The sequence below is a fragment of the Telmatherina bonti genome, assembly GCF_933228915.1.
Source record: "Telmatherina bonti genome assembly, chromosome: 3".
NCBI classification, from domain to species: Eukaryota; Metazoa; Chordata; class Actinopteri; order Atheriniformes; family Telmatherinidae; genus Telmatherina; species Telmatherina bonti.
In genome coordinates, this window is record NC_136621.1 from 20,230,385 (window position 1) to 20,250,931 (window position 20,547).

The following is a 20,547-nucleotide window of genomic DNA, read 5'->3' on the forward strand; positions in this document are numbered from 1 at the left end:
TTGTGTGCAACGTTCACCACTGATAAAAAAAAAAACAAAAAAAAAACAACACATGCTACTGCTCAGCTTTTCACTTCACATTGTCACTTTAATGTACATGTTGTGTGTTTTGTTGGTTTATTATAAACCTGCAGTCCCGCATTCCCCCGATTCTCTACTTACATGATGTACAATCATTTTAAAGCAAATTTTCATATATGTTTTATAGTCATTGTTTACTTGGTTTTATAAAATGAATGGATGCTGAGGATGTAAAGGTCTTGCATTTGGTCTTGCATTTGTCTGATTTGTTGTATGTCATCACCCATAATCTTCCATACTCTTGTTATAACCTTATGTTTTCTTTGCAATAACTCAGCAGCTGCAACTATCCAGCTTCCCCTTGAGGATTATAAAATTTAATCTCCTCTAGGTATCATCTGCGACATGGCGCAGCAGAGAATGCATCTTTTAAATCTATGTAAAAAAGACATCCAGTATAATGTTGCATGGAACTGGTGGTTGAATGATTTACTGTAACAAGACAATTGCAGAGCAGCTAACTTGACAGGAATAGCCACGTTTACTGAGGTTTACCTCATGCAGACATCTATTTAGTGTGTTCCATTAAACTGGGTATAAAATACATAAAGCATTAATGCAAAAATACTGTTCTGATCTTTTCTTCCTTCTTGTTACAACTTCTCACTTCTTTCCATGGTTTTCTGTAATGTCTGTCTTGTATTTACCTTGTGTGTTTCTCTGAGACAGAGAGACAGAGATCTTTTCTGATGTTTTTCTACTCCAAGTATTGGTCCATTCAACACAGCTGACATTAGTTTGCTATCCTTGCTCTCATTAAACAGAAACTACAAACTCACCATCTCCAGTCAGCTTTGTTTTACTCTTTCATGGAAAAGCTTGATGAATCAGTTCATTCTGTGTCTACCTCAGACTCTAACACATCTTCAAGATTTAAGAAATCTGTCTTTTTTTCGACCAAGACAAAAATAGTAGTTAAATGGAAAGACAAGAGGAATAACAAATTTTTTACAAAAAAATGCTAGGTGAGGGGAAAAAAGGTTCCTAATTCTTTTCTGATTCAGTAATATTAAGCAGACTTCTGTTAGTGTAAAAGAAACATGGCAGTAAATCATAACTAAGCATCAACACAAACATCCAACCGACTGACTGCATGTATATTACACACTGCACACAAGAAAATAATAATCAGCATCTTATAACATGAAAATATCCACATTTCCCCATAGGAGAACAACTGACTTGTTAGATGACAGCTGAATCAATATTGAAAAACTGTCATTTATATAACATCAAACATAACAAGCACTTTCAGTTTTGATAGTTTCATCAATAAAAGTTCAAAGTTGCAGCATGACAACATTTTAATCATTAAAAGTTTCAATCTATTGGAGCTACAAGTTTGAGCAGAAATGGTCACAAGGTTTTTCAGAAGCAGGTTTTATGGTGATTCTTCTGTCATATTTTTTTTTATACTGAAACATGTGTTTTAGTTCATTCATTTTCCTAACTGCTTAATCCAATTTAGGGTTGCGGGGAAGCTGGAGCCTATCCCAGCAGTCTTTGGGCAAAGGCAGGGTACACCCTGGACAGTGGAGTACAGAGAGAATCCACACAGAAAGGCCACTGACCAAACCTTGGCCCAGCAAAGGATCAAACCAGTGACCTTCTTGCTGTGAGGTTACAGTGCTAACCACCATGCCATCATGCAGCCCATGTGTTTTAGTTTTTTCATTATATCTCACTCCTATGCAACTTTACAGTCCTGGAAGTTAAGAAGCCTTTCCATTTCAAACAAACATGGATGAGTATAAATGTCTCAGAAATGGCTGTGATGATTTCTATAACAAGAGCAGAATCAGGATAAGAAGTGAAAATGCTGTTAACAAAAGGTGATCAGGTTATTGAAGGGGTGTAAAGGGTAATTTCACTTTTAACTTGAGTTCAAAGTCAGCACATCATTCCAAGTCCATTTCAGGCCTGCATTTTAATTATCGCCCACTACAAAACTAAGCACTTTCTGTGGAGAACGATACATAGAAGAAAAGCTGTTATATGCTTATGCACCTTCTGCTAGCTCCATTACCGCCAACAAATGTTACTCTTATCTAAGAATAACAAAGTAAACTGACTGTATGTGACTCAGGAACAAAAGGAAAAAAAAGCTGCTCATGTATTAGGGGTCATGTTGGGAGGGACTTTGGCGTTGGTATGATGTTAAATCCAATTACATGTACAATCACACGCTTAACACACCAGTTGGAATGTCAATGTTAAAAATCGCACCCACTTAAGTTATGAGTATTTTGCCTTGATACACATACATCTGTACCTCCACCTGATTTAGGAAATGTAAACAGACTTTGGTCTGGTGGAGCTGTACAGAGAGGAGCAAGAGAGAGTCTTTGTGCAAAGTCCTTATGCATGATAATTTGATGCATCATCACTGATACAATAACAGTAACATGCTGACTGGTCCAGACAAAGGCGTTAACTTTTCTTCCAGACTCTTCTTGGTTGTATAACACAGAGATACTTCCCCTTTCATTCATGCAGAAGAATCTCATCAAATTGACTTAATGTTAAAAATTTGACCGCTCACACAGTTAAAACTGAAAATGTCGCTGACTTGCTAAATGGATATTTTTGGATATACTTCCCATTCCTGATACAAGGCGTCTGTCATTCAGTAGCTTCGTTCTGTATTTCCTGCGTGTTAATCTTACATATTTTTAACATTCAAAATATCCTGTTCATCTTTGTCATTTTGTTCTGTTGTTAGGATTATTCTTCTAACCCCTAACCCTAACCGTTCGTGTCCAGGCCACTATCTATAACAAAATAATTCGACTAGTTGACCCATCAACAACCAAAAGGCTTTTAGAGGATGTTATAAGGTAAAAATAATGGAAACAGCAACAGCAAATGAAGATAGTATTCAGCTGATGTTAAGATGTTTTACAAAAAAAATAAATAAATATATATATATATATATATATATACCAGCTACAGTTTTAGAGGTGATATTTGAGAACTTTAAATCAAACATTTCTTCCTTTTGCCTGATAATTTCAGCTTTCATATAAAGCTCCAAAGAAACCCAGCTAAGCTTATAAAAAGCTAAATTAGGCAAATTAAGGTAAATATGTAAATGGATAAACTATGAGAACATTTAAATTTATTATTTTTTAGATTATGATTGGGTATGTGTGTAAAACATCTGTCAATCTTTCTCTGAACACTGATCTCTCAAGAAACTGAAAAAATGTCAGCAATATGAGGATTATGTCATAAAGTTGTTTGACTGACATATTGTATGTAGTAAATCTGGTGGGAAAGACAAGCCCAACACACCTAAAAAGCCATGATTTTGGATTTTATTGATAAACAGACTTCAGCGTTCACAGACGACGTGCAGATTTTATCATTAAAAAAGTTTACAATACATGAGTAGAGGTGAATTATTGATTGGTCTGCGTAAGTTTGGGTGGGATGGGTGTGTCTTCATTTTAAGAGACAATGGCTGTGACAAACATTCAGACCAAATGCACTTCAATAAGAATTGTCAGCTGCTGCTGATTTACTTCAAAAACCTTTCTTTTATGCAAATGTTAATCGTGAAAAGTAGCGCTTTAGTCTTAATTAAAACACAAAATTTTCTTATAAATAAAATGAGATTATATCGGAATAGGGTCTAATGATTTTTCCCCATGAAAATCCCGTTCTAACTATTAAAACCAGTACATATATCGTGCTTAAATGAAAGTAGAACAAAAAGCTTTGCTCTGTCAGCAAGCCGGTAATGATGTCAACTTTTTTTTTTAATGTTGAAATGTAGAACATGACATGTTATCTTTACAACAGAATTGCTTCTTATGATAACAATGAAAGAATTGCCAGACTTTATATAAAGGGAAACATCTTTACCTGTACATCACTAATAATTGTTGTCAGTTCAATTTAATTTGCACTTTTTCCTATAAATCTGACTATAATAATAATAATAATAATAATAATAATATTAATAATAATAATGATTATTATTATTAATAATAATGATAAGAATGAGAATAATAGGAATAACAATAATAATAACTAGAATCAGCTATTACTGAAATAATAGCAACTGTGAATGCCCATTTATTGAACTATACTGAATGACTGAAATGAAATTGCATAAGTATAAGAAATTGGAAAAAAAAAAAAAAAGCACAACTGACATTTTTACTAGTTGCCACACATCAGGTTTGAACCCATGAGCTTGTTATTTGAAGCACACTGACTTACTCACTACACCACTAGTTTGCTTAGTTACATCCTGGAAAAAGCATTCAAATCTTTTCCAATTGGGATGGGAACACCTTTTTTTCACTTCCAGTAGGGTGTAATCAGCGGGATTGCAAAAACATATGCAAGGTTCAACTAAACTCCAATAAAGATATGACAGACTTTATGTTCAATGTGAAAAACTTTGTTTAATGTGTTTAAGATTTATCAAAGTGTTGAAATGTTGCAGGGAGCATTGTTGGAACAAATCCTTTATATAAGCAGCTGAGACCAATAGTTCACATTGAGCAGCCTGCAGAACTGCATGCCATCACACAAGCAACAGCCGACAAACGACAATGGAGTTAAATTCCAAACATTTTGCAGGAAATACGATGGGGACAGGAACTTGATGAACCAGACACTGCAGACTGGTGCAGAGCTCTGAAATCCCCCAAAAACAATTGCAGAGTCGAATTTTTGCAACGTCCAATGCACAGTGGGTTTGAAAGACTTTCATCCAATCAAAAGGCTGAATTAATCTTTTACAAAATGCTAAATATCTCAAAAACTACAAAGATTTGAAACGACAAAAGTCATAGCACACATCTCCCGAAGGAGCTGCAGAGTTTGAGATGTGAACGATTGAAGTGACCTGAACGGCGCAGGAGGAGTAGCGTGGCAAAGTTTGGCAGAATAACAATAAAAATGGCCGAACAGGATCTCAATAATGTGAATGCCCCCATGGTCATTCACATTAATAATAACTGTGATCTCCACAGACAAGACTGCAAAACTCTGACCACTTCATTGGTTGAAACATTAAGCCAATCCTCTTTCTCTACTCTGATTGTTTAAAACCAATAAAGCTCCACTCTAAGCCATCTTTTTTAAGTGCAGTTACCAGCAACCAAATGACATGTATTTATCAAAATTCTTCACCCATTCTTTCCCCATTTTGCGCTTTGATTCAAGTGTTTTTATTTTTTGTTGTTTGTTTTTTTTTTTTTGCATTTAAGTGTTCTTCCCATTTCTCTGGGCAACACATTTCATCACAGTGATTGAATTTTGAATTACAGTTGTGAGTGTTTGTTGTTAAAAAAAAAAAAAAAGCAATGCAATCAGCTCACCTTTCATACTAATGAAAAGAGCAAACACTAAAGTTAAAATCATTTTTGTTTTTACATCATACAAATATTTTTATTGGCGCTTTTAGCTTCGTAATATAGTTTATGTATTGTGTAGAATACCATTTAAATGAATAAATCAAATCACTTTGACCTAATCAACCGATTTTCCCTGATGTATCCTCTTGTCGGCCTAAGGCCAATAGAAATCATCACCAAATCAATTCTTAGATTGTTCCATAACTATTACAAAATAATTGTTCAAAAGAAAAACAGTACCCCAATTATTTAACAAGAATTGGTCTCATCTTTTCTATGAACCTTTCACTGATGACTGACCATGTCAAGACCAGTATTTTTTTATGGAAACCTAAAACTGGTTAAGGCTGGGACTCCAGATGATTAAGAACTGGTAGTGGTTTGAGTTTGTTGCAACTATCATTGTTGAAACAATGATAGTTATACAATTTTAATAAATGTAAGTGTGTGTGTGTCTGTCTGTGTGTGTGTGTGTGTGTGTGTGTGTGTGTGTGTGTTTATGCCTGTGTTTTTACCACAGGGGGATAGAGCATTTCATGCTGGACTCCCCCATAACCTGAGGTCAGCACTGTTAGTGACAAAGTAAGAAAAATGTGTGTATGTGTGTGTGTGTCTGTGTGAGTGATAAACCACACAGTGCAGGTGTGAAGAGCCATAATGACAGTGGCTGGTATACACAAAGAGCTGAGTACAGCAGGTTTGAAAGCTCATAGCAGCACATTTTAACCTCATGCACATAAATACACACCTTACAGAAACAAACAAAAACACACACTCAGAAAACAGCACCCATGATGACTGGTGGTTTTACTGCAGAGGGTAAGGTGTGGTGGAATTTACAATGCAGATAAAATCATTTAATGATAGTTATAATACACTTGGGAGCATTTAAATTTTTGTGTGAACGGTGGGATGGGTGTGTATGAGTATTTCCCATTAACCTCTAATTAGTCACTGACCTCATATTAAACCCAAAATAATACGAAGGCCAAGAATACATAATTCCCTCATTGCCTCAATTGTACAATTAGCATCGCTAAATGTTATCACTTGTTTTATATGGAGTAATAAATGTAACGTTAAACTAAATCTCTGAACAAAAGTATTCCCTGGCTTTTTTCCCCCCAATTATGGTTTGTTGTTCCTCATTTTCTGATTTCTTCTTTACTTCTGTTCAGTTTACTTCAGGTCACCAGTCCATTATAGAGCCAACACACACGACACTCGAGCCAGGAAACTTCTTACTCCAAGGTGATCATGTTTATCTCAACACCCTTAAATCCAGCCTTCTGCAATGATTTTAAAGAATAGAATAGGCAAGACTGTGCAGATGATCCACCCACACACACACCTGCTAACAACAGCCACAACAATATTTTTTAAATATGTACTACAAGCCTCTTTGAATACTTTGAATTCTGTTATTGTTTGCCCAGGAAAAAAAAAAACAAGTATATTGGTTACTGCAATCCCTAATGAACACTGTTACACCTAAACAGCCACACATCAAACTACACAGTCCACTTGTCTGTGGCAGCTCTTCATCCACTTACTTCCACTTCATAAAGCAGTGAAACAGACACCTATCCCACTCCCTAAAGACTATATAGGCAGTGGACGGGAGGGAGAGCCTTAGCATGGATGATGGGACACCATTTAAACGCACACAAATGCACAAATACATAGACATGCATATACACACACCTACATTTGCTTATCTCTCCTTCCTTTTCCCTATCTGTCTCATTCCATGCATCAGTTGCTATCTTCTCTGCCCACCTCCCTAACTGCAATATCAGTTTTTTTCAACTCTCCCACAATGTTTTCTCAGTTTGATTTATTTTTAAAGCAACACAAAGCTCCACCAGGAAAGACTAGAAATAAATAAAAGAGAGTACACACATTTCATCAACAAAAATTGCAGTGTGGCTGTGACAGCAAGGAGCAATCCATCTGCTAATTGAGATCATGTACCGATTGCCCTGCTTGCCTGAAGGAAATGACAAAATCTAATTCTCTAATACAGCTAAAAAGCAATGATGAAATGGTTGTCACGGCAGCAGCATGATCTTTCACTTCACTCTGTTCCCTTTAATCGCTTTGGCATAAAACTTTTCACCCAAACATGGTTACATATTTCCTGTAAGAAAATAGTAAGGCAGTATGAAATGATTCAGATAATATCAAGTTTGAGGTTTGGAAAAATTAATGTATATCTGCAAGTCACATAAATTAATGGTTCTACTGTATATTGCACAGATTGCAGGGGGATTTACGTGCCTCCTGTATCTGGAGAAAATTGTAGGGATGGAGGGAAGAACCAAGGAAAGTGGTTTGTCTAATTTTCTGCTGAGAGGCATTCATGAAAAGAAATTCAGCGATGTCTACTTCATATTCAACATGCAAAATTCAAGTGCATCTTGAAGAAAATTGCTCGTCTTTCTTTTATTTTCTTTTTTTCAGGAAAACAGACATCGACAGAAAACTGTTACGAAGGCTAAGCAGAAAATCTGGGGAACTGACAACATACTGGGTTTTTATTTACAAATACAATCTGGAAAAACTGAGGAATTAAAAAAGAGAGTTTATTTGATACCCAGGGTAATAAGAAAAGGGCTGTGAATTGTTAGAAGAAATGATGATGGAACTATGTTCCCTGTTATGTCACAGAAAACTGTCATGTCGACTGTGTTCATAAAAGTATCGTTTAATGGCCATCAGTCAGGACTGACCAAAAATAAAGATAAAGATGGGCATGCACAGTACCCGCAAACTGCTCACAAAAGGCAATTGACAACTTTAATATCATTCATGTAATATAGCTCATCATTTTGATATGGTCACAATTTGGTAGCAGCACAAAATCAAACCCAGGCATCTATTTCCTGCAGTCTGGATTGCTCTATAAATACAAATGCTTCCATTTCAAGATAGTGAGGAAAATTTGACAACTATTGTAAAAGGACTGAGATAGACTTTGCAACACGCAGTGATTTACACAACAAATCAGGTTGCAAAGAGAAAAAAAAAAAAAAAAAACTGCAGAAGGTGTTGGCATGCAGGCAGGTGTTCAGATGAAATATGCAATCACACTGCACACATTACACACTCTAACACGTTCACATATACACACAATAGCTAGATCCAGACCGACATTTAAGCGGACTGATTGGTGAGTGACAAGTAAAATTTAATTTCTCTGTGATGAGAGCCCGAAGGACACAGACGAAGAGACACACAGGCGCAAATGTGGTTTGGGAGCACACAAGTGTGAAAAGGCACACACAGATCAGCATGAACAGTTGCTTAATAATTTCGGGCAAGCATTCAAACAAACACACACACACACACACACACACACTTCTACCTTTTTTCTCTCTTTCTCACAATCCTTCATTTTCTCTTTTTTCTCACAGTCAAAGCTGTCTCTTCAAAAGCAATAACAATGAGAATTTCATCTGGTAACTCCAAACAGAACAAAAAGTTTGAGAAAGGCTTTCATTACTGCAGTAAAGTTAGGTGTGATTTGAATGATAATGATGGAAATGACAAGTTGTTGAGCTGGATTTGAAATAATTAAGCACCAAAGTTCTGCATCGTGTCTTCACATATATGACTTTTGTTTTTGTTTTTTTCCATTTACTATTGTTATTACGCGTTCATATTTTACTTCTCAATTATATCTTTAATTATTCGGTTTTGGGCACTATTATGCTTGTTTTTTTTAGTAGTTTGACTTGGGTTGAACAGGGATGTCAAGTAGCAAATGCTCCAGACTTGATCTGGACCCAGGCAGATTGAGAAGCCACTGTAGGAATGAACACATTTGTGTTTAATTATTTGTTTATTTAAAACAACGAAAACTTTTGCAGGTAATACACAAAGTTTTCCAAATATGAACACAGAAGCCATCTACAAGAAGAACAGAGCAGATTGTACTTCTTGATGAATCTGGTATCCCTCAATGTCTGCACCAAGATGCTTCCTATCTTCTATAAGTCTGTTGTGAAAAATGTAATCTGCTGTATGTGAAGCCATCTGTTTGGCACCTTCTGTGCTCTCTCAAACTTTTTGTGGTTGGAATTTTTCTCTATATCCTCTTGTGTTGCTGTGCGAGGTGCCCGTCAATCATTTTGCCTTCCAATGGAACGCCAGGTTTAAACAAATTAGCACTGTGTCCATGTCGGTGCCCTCATTTTACTAAAGAGTAACTCCAGAAGATTGATACTTCACAGTTTTATATGACGACCACCCCAAGGCACTTACCATCCAGCCCTGGATGCTTTCCTCTTTTATTTCAAGGGTTGATAATGTTATGGTGAATAATATCTTAAAACTTGAAGAAAGATTGAGATTTGATTGTTAGTCGAAGCTTCGTGAAGCATATGAGCACATTGAGTTAATATAAAGGATTTATATCTTGAGGCTTCATTTTTGCAAAAAATTAATTTATGCAAGTCTATGCGAGTTGGTACTTATCACTAATAGATGTATATGACACCCGAGACTGTTGTGTTTCTGCTGCTTTGATTGAAAATGAAATTCAACCACCTCTGACCTTACCAATAGAACTCAAACAAGAGTCTATCATCTCACATTACAACATGGATCAGTCTAGTCAGAAACCTCAAGTTTATATTGCAGCTGTGCTGTGCTATAGCTTTACATTGGATGATTTAGTGTAATAGTTCTCAAACTTTTTATGCCAAGTTCCACGTCAGATGATATTAGGCTTTTCAGGTAGATTGGACCTCCCCTTTTTCCCTCAGGCACACTTCAAAGATAGGAAGGTTCAAAATGAAAATACTATTCATAGTTCAGTGGCGGCAACTATTATAGTAAAAGCAGTATATTACCAGAACTGACATTTAAACTTTTAAACTCAACACATGGGTAACACCTCAGTAAATATTAATTGAGGGGTCTGAGACTATTTTCTCTATCTGTGAAGTGAGAACCCTCTGTGCTTTAAAACAGCAGTACCAGCCTTTTTTGCTAGGTGCTAGAATCCTTAAAAGGGACATAAAATAAGACAGTACACATGTATATATGTTTGTTTGAAACAGTTACCCGTAGTGCAGTTATTGCTACACATGAGGCAACTCGAGCTACTTGCATGTCTGTAAGAATTTTGGCCACTGAACGCCACTGTGTATTCATCACTCTGCTTGGCATTTTAAGTGATTGTTTTGTATATCTTTACCACTAGGTGGCACTAAGTCTTACACAATGTACCTTTAATCTGTTTTTTTTTTGTTTTTTTTTTACATAATAGGCCCATCTAATCTAAGTATGATTTATTAAATTTAAAACTCATAAACACCACTTATTCACTTTAATTAAATTACAAAAGATCATAAGAATAATTTCAACTGAATGTACGATCAACATGAATCTAACAAATCTGAGAGAATTTCAAATGTGCACTTGTGACAGAGGTGTTTCATGTGACCTCGTCTTTTTGTTACGGCACTTTGGCAGTGTCATCTAATCACACTGGCATGATCAAATACTCATAAAGACAATATTTCCTCTGCCATATGTCCACAGAACAGCAAGTGAGAACATTTTGTATGCAAACGGACTTAAGTGAAAAATATCTTTAAAACTTACTTGCAAGTTCAGAAGTTTAGAAACTGCTACTAGCTTAACAAGGAGAATGTTCTTCCATGAACACAGTTTTTGTGATATCTGGATCAGCAGACATCAGCATCAGTTTCAAATTAAACTCTGCATCTATCTTCATCATCTGTGATGTATTTATGGCAGCAAGTGAAGAGAAGCCTTTCTCACTGCTGATATCAGATTTTCTTTTCTTTTATCTCACCACAAGCAGGGGCACAGGTACACAAGGTACCACTACATCACACTGAACTATAGATTTATTCTACTCCTTAATAGTGATTAACAGTCAGGAATCTCACTTGCATAGACATTTCTCCTGTTGACAAACACCGATTTGCTCATACCAGTTAAAAGCATGATGAAAACATATGAGATAGCTGGTTTGGGTTATCTGTGCTAGCTTAAATTAATCTAATAATATCAGGTAATTATCAGTCAGCTAAAATGTCTGCAAAGTAAAATGAGTACACCCAGAAGAAGTGATGCATTATTTGGACATGTCTTTCATTTGGCATAAAGTATTTTGATAGGCTACTGTCACAAAAACCCCAAAACACGCAGAAAAAAAATCCCAAAATTTCAAGATGGCACAGAGTAATTCTGAATATGAACAGACGAGCTCAAACTTGAGCGCAGCAGATTTGTAATTACAAAACTGAATTTGAGAAGAGGAGCAGAGTTTTGAGTTGAACTGTGAGGTTTCGTGCACGATGGAACTTAATAAATGTGAGAGCAGTTTATTTTTTAAAAGAGCAACACAATGTGAATGGGAAAATATGGAAGCTGTTCTTGAGTTGAAAAACAATAGCTTGATTAAAGACAAAGAAAACCCCACAGAAACCACAGTGATCCATTTTTTTATCACAGTGAAAAAAGCACACGAACTGGTTACATAACCAATGTTTTGTTGAAGAACCTACTGATTTAATCAGAGTATTGTCTTTGGGAAGGAGTCTTGGTTGGTACACCTTCACTTCGAAATGATTCCCTTCCTTTCATTAGAAACACTTCAAATCTACTAGATTGCAAGGGCGCCTCTTTGCACAGAGTTTCTCCACTCCAGCTCCCCTTTATTTATATTGCACTTATAACACAACACAGATGACAAAACAGTAGAAATATCTATCTATCTATCTATCTATCTATCTATCTATCTATCTATCTATCTATCTATCTATCTATCTATCTATCTATCTATCTATCTATCTATCTATCTATCTATCTATCCATCCATCCATCCATCCATCCATCCATCCATCCATCCATCCATCTATCGAAAAGGGAGGAAAACAGGTGAGCTAAACTGAAAAATAATTATCTTTTTGATGGTCGTCAATCTGGCCTAAAGGGAAGTGTATTTTGGTGTCAAGTTTATTGATATTTATTTATATTTTCTAAAACAATAACTAGTGTGATATAGCACAGAAATCTTGGCAATATATTTGACCTTTAGCCTGTTAAGATCTCATAATTTCTTTAGACCCACTTACAGCTATAATAAATGGGTTAAGGGTTCTTAAAAGTTGATTAAGGAACTGCTTAATGTTTTACTGCTTTACTATTTTTTTCAACAAAACATTAAGTGAATTAACACTCCAAGCTGTGGAAACTATGACATCCACCGACTGTATTGCCATTTGAACTCTGCTGTTTAAATGATAAATAGACTGTACCTTTTATAGTGCTTTTCTAGTCATATGTTGACCCTTCAAAGTGCTTTTACTTGACATGTCACATTTATTCAATCACACACACTCATACTGCAGTTCTGTTGTTATTGTGCTTATGCACTTATAACCTGCCACACACATTTAAAGCCCACAGACACACATTAAGTTGCAATGTGGGGTTCAGTGTCTTGCAAAGGCACGTGTGCTCCAGCATACAGTCTGGGGAATCCAGCAACTTTCTGATGGCAGACGACAACTTTTCCTCCTGAGCTACAGCTGCTTCTTAATGTTGTGTCATCTTCTATCATGCATGTATAAATCATTCAACAACTCTAGCAATAAATAAAGCCACCTCAGTGAATTGACAGGTTTGTATTCTAAGTGAAAAGAGCCCAACCAAACCTCCCCCCCCCTTGTCATGTATGTGAACTGGAGAAACTTCCACAAATTCAAAGCATATTCAACATGACATATCAGTGAGCCTCTCATTGAACATCCATGAGGATATTAAACATGTACAATCTCTTTTCATGTCTCTTTTCATATTGGATGTTATTGCTGGTCTAATTCATAGAAAGTAAACCAGCAATAAACAAAAAATGTTGAAATAAAGAAAGATTTAAAAACAGCAAGTAAGAAGGTCTCCTTAATATCTGGAGATAACTGGTTTCACAGTCTCAGTTCAGCAATAGAAAAGGCTCAGTTGACTCTAAATCTCCACTTGGTTGAGGGGACGGGTGAAAGTGACCGGCCAGCTGATCTGAGGGAACATATTTGTCAAACAGTATACAGCCCCATTTGATTGCTGAAAAATTTTGCAATAGTTTCCATATGTAACTTGGTCAAAACATTTTTACATTTGGTCTAGATAGCTTTTATTCTCCTTTATGATTAGTATACATTTAAATTTCAGCATCACCATAAGCAGATCTCTTTGACAGGGGATGCTTAGCAGATCACTAGGTCCTGTTCATATTGTCAATGTAAGAAAGAAAGAAAAGATAAATGTGTAACAGCTAAAAGTTACATCGGAGACTTATTAGCAGAAGCAAACTCATCATACGCAAACATCACAGTGGATTTGTCTATCTTTTCATTCACAAACAAGTCCATATCATTGTCTCGCATTGCTCTTTTTTGTTGCAATCATCTACAATTATTCTCAGTCATTGTTGTCAACAGCTGCTGTTTTGTTGAAGCCTATAGTGTTCCTTAAAATATATGGAAGGCGGCATTTGCAATGACAAAATGACACTTTTGAATAACTTTTGCATATTTTCTTCACAAAACTGAAGTGGCACACAAGCACACACACCCACACACACAGATGCAACTCTTACCGGAGTGAAGTTCATAACTTTGAGGATCCAGATGGTCAATGCTAGGTTGACAATCATAGTCACAAGGAGGAGGAGGATGAAGAAGTATAAGCATCTCTTCCTCCACCCGTAGATACCCACTGCTGGATAAACCTGAGTGCCACACACAGATCCTGTCCGCTGGTGGAGGGGATTGGGTTGGGCTGCCAGAATATACTGCTCCTGGGTCATCTGAAAGGAACAGAAACATTTAAATGACTTAATCTTGGGTCATTATTTAAAAGTTTTTCATTAAAAAAAACAAACACAAATAACAGTTTGTTAATTCAGTTCTTTTGTTTTCCGTATTCAATCCAAAATAGGATTTGCAAAATATTACCTACAGGTCGAATTAGTTTACAGTGAAACATGAGTTAGTTTTGGGACCACTGTTGCTCTCTTTTCAACCTGTGATAACATTTTTTTTTTTACCTTTTCGAGACTCTGATCCTTGAATTTTGAGTTCACCACATAACAGTCCTCATGTTTAAAAACTAGACATCTAAAACCTATCAACAACTCAATTCAACCAAATTAAGCCAGTAATTAAGGTTTCCAACATTTGGGCTCAGCATTTCTTCCTATTGGACCTGAAATTAAACAACTGAGCTGTATTAGAATTGCAAACTTTAAAGTTTTCTAGGCATTCAAACAAAAATATCCTGTAACTTATTAAGGAGGTTCAGATACTCCAAAGTAATTGGACAATCAACATAATTGTAAATAAAACATTTATTTTTAATATTTTGTTGAGAATCCTTTGCAGACACTAACTGCTTGAAGTCTGGAACCCATGAATATCACCAAACACGGAGTTTCAGCCTTCGTGGTCTTTCATCCAGATGTTTCTAGTTGTTGCTTGTTTATTGGTCTTTCTGTCCACCCCCATCCTTGGAGTTCATTGTCAAGTAAAGATCTGATGATTGACTTAACCATTGCAGGATATTCCGCTCCTTTGCCCTGTACTCCAGGGTCGCTTTTACAGTATGTTTTTAGTCACTGTTTATCATGACAAAGAATCAGCTATGTTGATCAGCTGTGTCTGTCTGCTCCCACACCATCAATAAACACCAGCAACCCATAGCTACTGGAAGCCACGCATCCTCATGCCATCCAATTGTCTCCACCACACTTTCCAGAAGATATAATGGACTTTGCATCTGGAGCTATTCTAGATGGTTTTTGGGAAAGCGTAATCTGGTCTCTTGATTCTTGAGACTGATCAATGGTTTGAATATGTGGTAAACCTTTCGAAGTCTTCCCTTTGTGATAGATTTAGATACTGGCACAGCTGCTTTCTGGAGTGCGTGGGTGGATGTTAGGAGAGGGTTTGTCCATCAAGAACACCTCTGCTCTCCTTCAGGCATGTTCAGACCTTTTGGAGTTCCCTACCAGTCCAATCTTTATCTCAGAATGTACCATACTGTCAATTTCGCCAGTCCTAACATTTTCACTACCTCTCTGATGGATTTCTTCTCCTTTGAGATTCACTCTACTTGATTCATAGCAATGATTTGACCCTTTATAAACAAATGAACATCTTTTCCACAATCAGGGGATGTGTCTCTTGACATGGTTATTTAAGAAATGAGAATCTTTTGGGTTTTATCAGTTGGGGTTTAATAGTTTGCTGGTAGCTGGAAAATAATCATCTATTCATTTTCAAATGGGAGGCTTGTATCTATTTGCTTTGTCAAATCCAGGTGGCAGCTATTTCTGTTTATTTGCCTTTGTAACCTGGCTGTGTATTGTGTGTGGAAAGCAGAACAATATAGTATAGCATAGTGAAAATGAAAGCATTTGAGAGTTTAGAGAGTGAGATAACATGGGCGAGAAAGAGAAAGACCAAAGCGTGATAAAAATGAGATTGAGGTGGAGCCGTTAAGTGGAAAGATAGTGCAGCTTTGAGTACTGAGAGATAGGAAGGAAGGATGGAGAAAGGGAGAGAGGGCAGATAAGGCAGTCGAGGAGGACAGAGTCCATTAGTTGTAGTGCAGCTGGTGGAGTCATTGGTGGCAAGAGATATGGAGACTGGCTGCAAGGCACTACTATCTCCTTCCATCTAACTCTCTAACTCTTTCACTTTCTTTACCTTGCTTTCCACACCTCCAAATCTCACTCCTTCCTCCGTATACTCCTCCCAACTCACTTTCTTACTCAATTTGGCGCTTATATCTTAATCAGTCTCTGTCTCTCTCTGTCTCTCTCTCTTACACACACATACATGCACACACATTACGTCTTATTTGCTGAGATTGCATGACCTTAGGACCTCACTGACTCTTGATTTTTTTTTTTTTTTTCCCTCCTGCAATGATATTTCTCCTCATATTCTTGAACGATGATACCGGCAAGTGTTTATGGGAAACAGAAATGCTGACTCTCACATTGCCTGAAGAAATAAAAAAGGAAATACAGCCTTGGCCTATTTTGAAAGTTTTGTTGTGTTTTTTTCAAATAAGAGTCTAAATCAAATTCCAGCCTATTATGGAATCTCTGTCTTCACAGTGGGCCTGAGTCTTATACATAAAAATGTAAAATATTTGCCTTTTTTCAGATTTCTCAGATTTTTAATGGCTTGTATTTGAAGGGAAGCATGACTGCGGGATGGGGTTTGAACCTGGCCCCACTGCGACAAGGGACTTTCAGCCTCTCCGTGTGGGGCGCAGTCAAACCTATTAAATCCCCCAGCATCCAAGCCTAAGCCTGTTAAACTCTGAATTTTGAGACAGAACAGAAACTTCAAATGCAGCAAAACTGAACCAGTTGCTAGCGAGCTGGAATTGCAGGAAAAAAAGAAAACCTGCTGCCACAAAATCCAGCAAACTGTTGGCAGTAGTTTTACCTCTTCTAAAAGTCAAAGAAATGTTTTTTGTTTTTTTGTGTTTTTTTTGCCAAAGTAAGTTATAGGTACAATGCTGTACATGCAGGGAGCTGATTGGCTATTTGGCTTGAGTTAAACATTCATAACCATTAATTTATTAATCCAACATTTTTAGTGGGGTTAAAGAAATTAAATAAAGTAATCTCTGCAAATATTATTAAAAAATCATATGTGCCAAATCAGGCTTGCGATAGACTGGCGACCTGTCCAGGGTGTACCCTGCCTCTCGCCCGAAGGCTGCTGGGAAGGCTGCGAAACCCTTACTTGGATTAAGCGGGTTCAGAAAATGAATGAATAAATAAAGAAATGTGAATAAATGAATAAATAAATCATATGAAGCAGTAAAACCTATTGTTATTTTGTTCAAATGTACTCATCTCAAATGAATATGCCATATCCTGCCTTCTGGCCCCTGATAGAACAAGGACTCAAGATTTCCCTTTTTTTGTTGTTTGTTTAAATTCTTAAAAAACACAAACAAGACATGGTGACTGACATTAACTTGGCAGCATAAATTTCCCTCCATCAGCTCAACCTTTGCTCCCACTAGCAGATATAACTGGCATCAAGACACTTTCATATCTGGGCCTTGCCTGAAACATGATGCAACAGACGTGTCCCCAGTCTGACTATCAGCTCAAGAAGTCTGATGGTTTTCAAAACTTTAATCAGCTAGTTCAGTGCTGTATGTGTTTTTGTTTGTGACAACATCAGAAAAATGAAGCCGGAAAAAGAAATAATAATAGAAACTCTCAGTCATCTAGACAATAAAAAATTTAAATAATGCTGGTTGGTGTCCATCTGAAACAATTTCTGTTCAGTAAGTAACTATGCTAAAGCTTGTGACATAACATTATCATAAAAAAATGGTACTTTCTCAGTCACAAACTTGCAATTTTTATAGCACAAAACAAGCACTCACAAAAGTAATGAGATAAATTCAAAGGAGGAAATAAACTGCTGTTCCTTGACAAAGTGAAGATGAAGCTGCTTATAATGTGCACGTAAGACAAGCATTCAATATTTTAACCTAATTTAAATTATAATAATGTAAATGTGAGCACAATGTGGAAATGGGACACATATTAATGCAAAGTAAAGAGAGGGCTTAATGTTGTCAAGTCAGTTAATGGAATAACGCTGTTTCGTTTAATCACAGTAAAGATAGACTTTTGGACCGGTCTCACACCCTGGGAAGGGTGCGGGCTGATCACAAAGCAAATAAATCAATAGAAGAGTATAGCTTTTGAACAGGACATTGCAGTGGCCATTTTGTCTTTGTATTCAGAGTCCACACCGAATCAATAGCAGAATGTGTGTCGTTATGCTGATATGTTTGCAGTGTGTGTACTGGAGTTTTCTGTGCTGACCTAGAATGCTAATCGTTTTCCTGCATGCATCAAGAGAGGGGATCAATAGGTGCACATGCACATCTTTGTAAGTGTGTGTGTATCATTTTTCTCATTGATGTTTTTCAAGGGCAACAATGACAGCTGGTCAAAGAGCCAAAAGTACCAAACCTGTAGATTTGCTTTTCCAGTTGCTGTTTACATGTTGGGTGCGTGCTTACGCAACTCTTCTTCAGGTGCTCTACTTTCTCCTCACAGCTCAAAAACATGCGTATTAACTGAAGGTAAACATGCACATATGGGCTATCCTCTATCTATAATGTGTCCCATCTTCTGCCCTGGCTAAGATCCTTCCAGCTAACAAAGTTTCTATCCCAAACATTTGGGATGATAGATTGACAGATTAAATATTTCTATTCAGTTGCATGTTTTAGCTAGATTTGTCATATGATTTATTATGTTCATTTATATAATTTAATATTCAGTATGGTGAGATTCCAATTTTTTTACAATTCCATCTTTTCCTCTGCTGCTTTCTTGACTCATCTCATTTCTGTCTTTTTTTTTCTCTCTTTGTTTTTGACCAATCTATTTTCTTCCCTCCCTTCATCTGCCCTGCACTCATCCCCTCTTTCCTCTGTCTTCGAATGCATTTCTTAGATTGAACTGACAACATAGTCATCAATCAATCCCATGGTGCACCACAGCCTGGAGGCCCTGTGCAGCGTGACCTAACTTTATTAACATCATATTGCCTTGACAGCCATGACAACAATGGCTACTCGAGCTGCATCACTATGTTGCTTCGCATATCTCTTTCTGTCTGATCAAGAAGTCGATCGAAACAAGTCCTTTTACAATTATCAGTCAACCGCATTGATTCAATTAAAGATCAGATGCATAAAATTCCCGTCAGTTAAATCAAAACAAAACTGAAATAATAGTTTTTGGAGCGAAGGAAGAACTATTAAGTCACCATTCAGCGTCAAACAGCTAAGTTCAAACCCAAAAACAAAATCTGAAATCTGGGAGTAGTAAACTCAAACCTGGAAATCATCATGTCTTCTTTGGGGATATATTCACAGTTTGAAAAGCAGTTCATTTCATAATCATTTATCATCAGAAAAGAAAAAAAAAATCAAATCAAATATCTTTCTCAAATTCAAATGGCAATAAAATATTTTCTACATTTTCCAATGAGTATATCACCAACCGATTAACACGATTAACTGATTTATCATTTATGTCAAACTTTTACAATAACACATACTTAAAATAAAGGAAACAGACAAAAAAAAATGAAAATATGGGAAGAAAAAATATCTGCACATGTATCTAATACTGAATGGGATTACTGATCATTCACACTCATTACTCTTGAAGTAGAACCATGTGTTCCTGTGGTCAATAAAGTTAAGGTATGAAATTATATCATGATCCCTCAGATGGGTTGTATGGCTTATAGAAAATCATTTGATTTAATAATGTCAATTATTTAATGGTCCTTCAAATATAATATTCTAGACTGTTAGTAGAAAGTATGGTCAGAATGACTGAATTCCACTTTACTGTATTATTATATGCATTTGTACAACATTAAAGCAACTTTCTTTACCTTTACCCATCTTTGCTAGATCTGTTCTGTTGTCTTTGTAAAGATTCATTTGTTTGATAATACTGTTGAGGAATAACAAACCTGTTTGAACAGTTTACTGTCATGATTGTGGACATAGTCTGATGAAGTATACATTATGTTGAGCTAAAAGTAAAAACAGCTGCAACACTGAAGGGCAGCAGATTTGCTTCTGCATAGTACAAAGCTCACAAGAGGATTTAATGCTGGATAGTTATAAATATAACAAACCCTTGGTGTTTTCATGCATGCATGTTTGTTTTTCTTGTGTTTGTGTAAATGTGTTTGCACCAAAGTGATAAAAAACAACAAAAAAAACAAAACAAAGCCAACTGAATGGGGAGTGCTCTCTGTTGGCTGTAGGTTGTTGGTTTGGACAGCCTGCCATTCTTCTTTGTCATGGTGGGCATTCAGGTGTTCAGTCAGTGGATGGATCACACATATTTACACAAACATGTTCACACACATTCAGCCACACTCCCAAACATAATACCATGTACTCAGACAAGAAAAAGCGTCTGTGTGTTTGAAAGTCATGAAAACACTTGTATGGACACACAGGCAGGATATCACGG

At 36.5% G+C, this 20,547-nt stretch overlaps 1 protein-coding gene across 2 annotated transcripts in view; it reads right to left on the bottom strand.

Moving 5' to 3' along the window:
• The window catches only part of LOC306774672 (zeta-sarcoglycan-like), a gene marked incomplete at both ends in the record, with an annotated part of 384,198 nt that overhangs the window by 153,838 nt on the left and 209,813 nt on the right, over positions 1 to 20,547 (bottom strand). For both annotated transcript variants that reach the window (XM_079264816.1, XM_079264815.1), the window contains one exon: positions 14,089 to 14,298. In XM_079264816.1, coding sequence (XP_079120942.1) covers positions 14,089 to 14,298 — 210 coding nt within the window. The remainder of the gene's footprint in view (positions 1 to 14,088; positions 14,299 to 20,547) is intronic.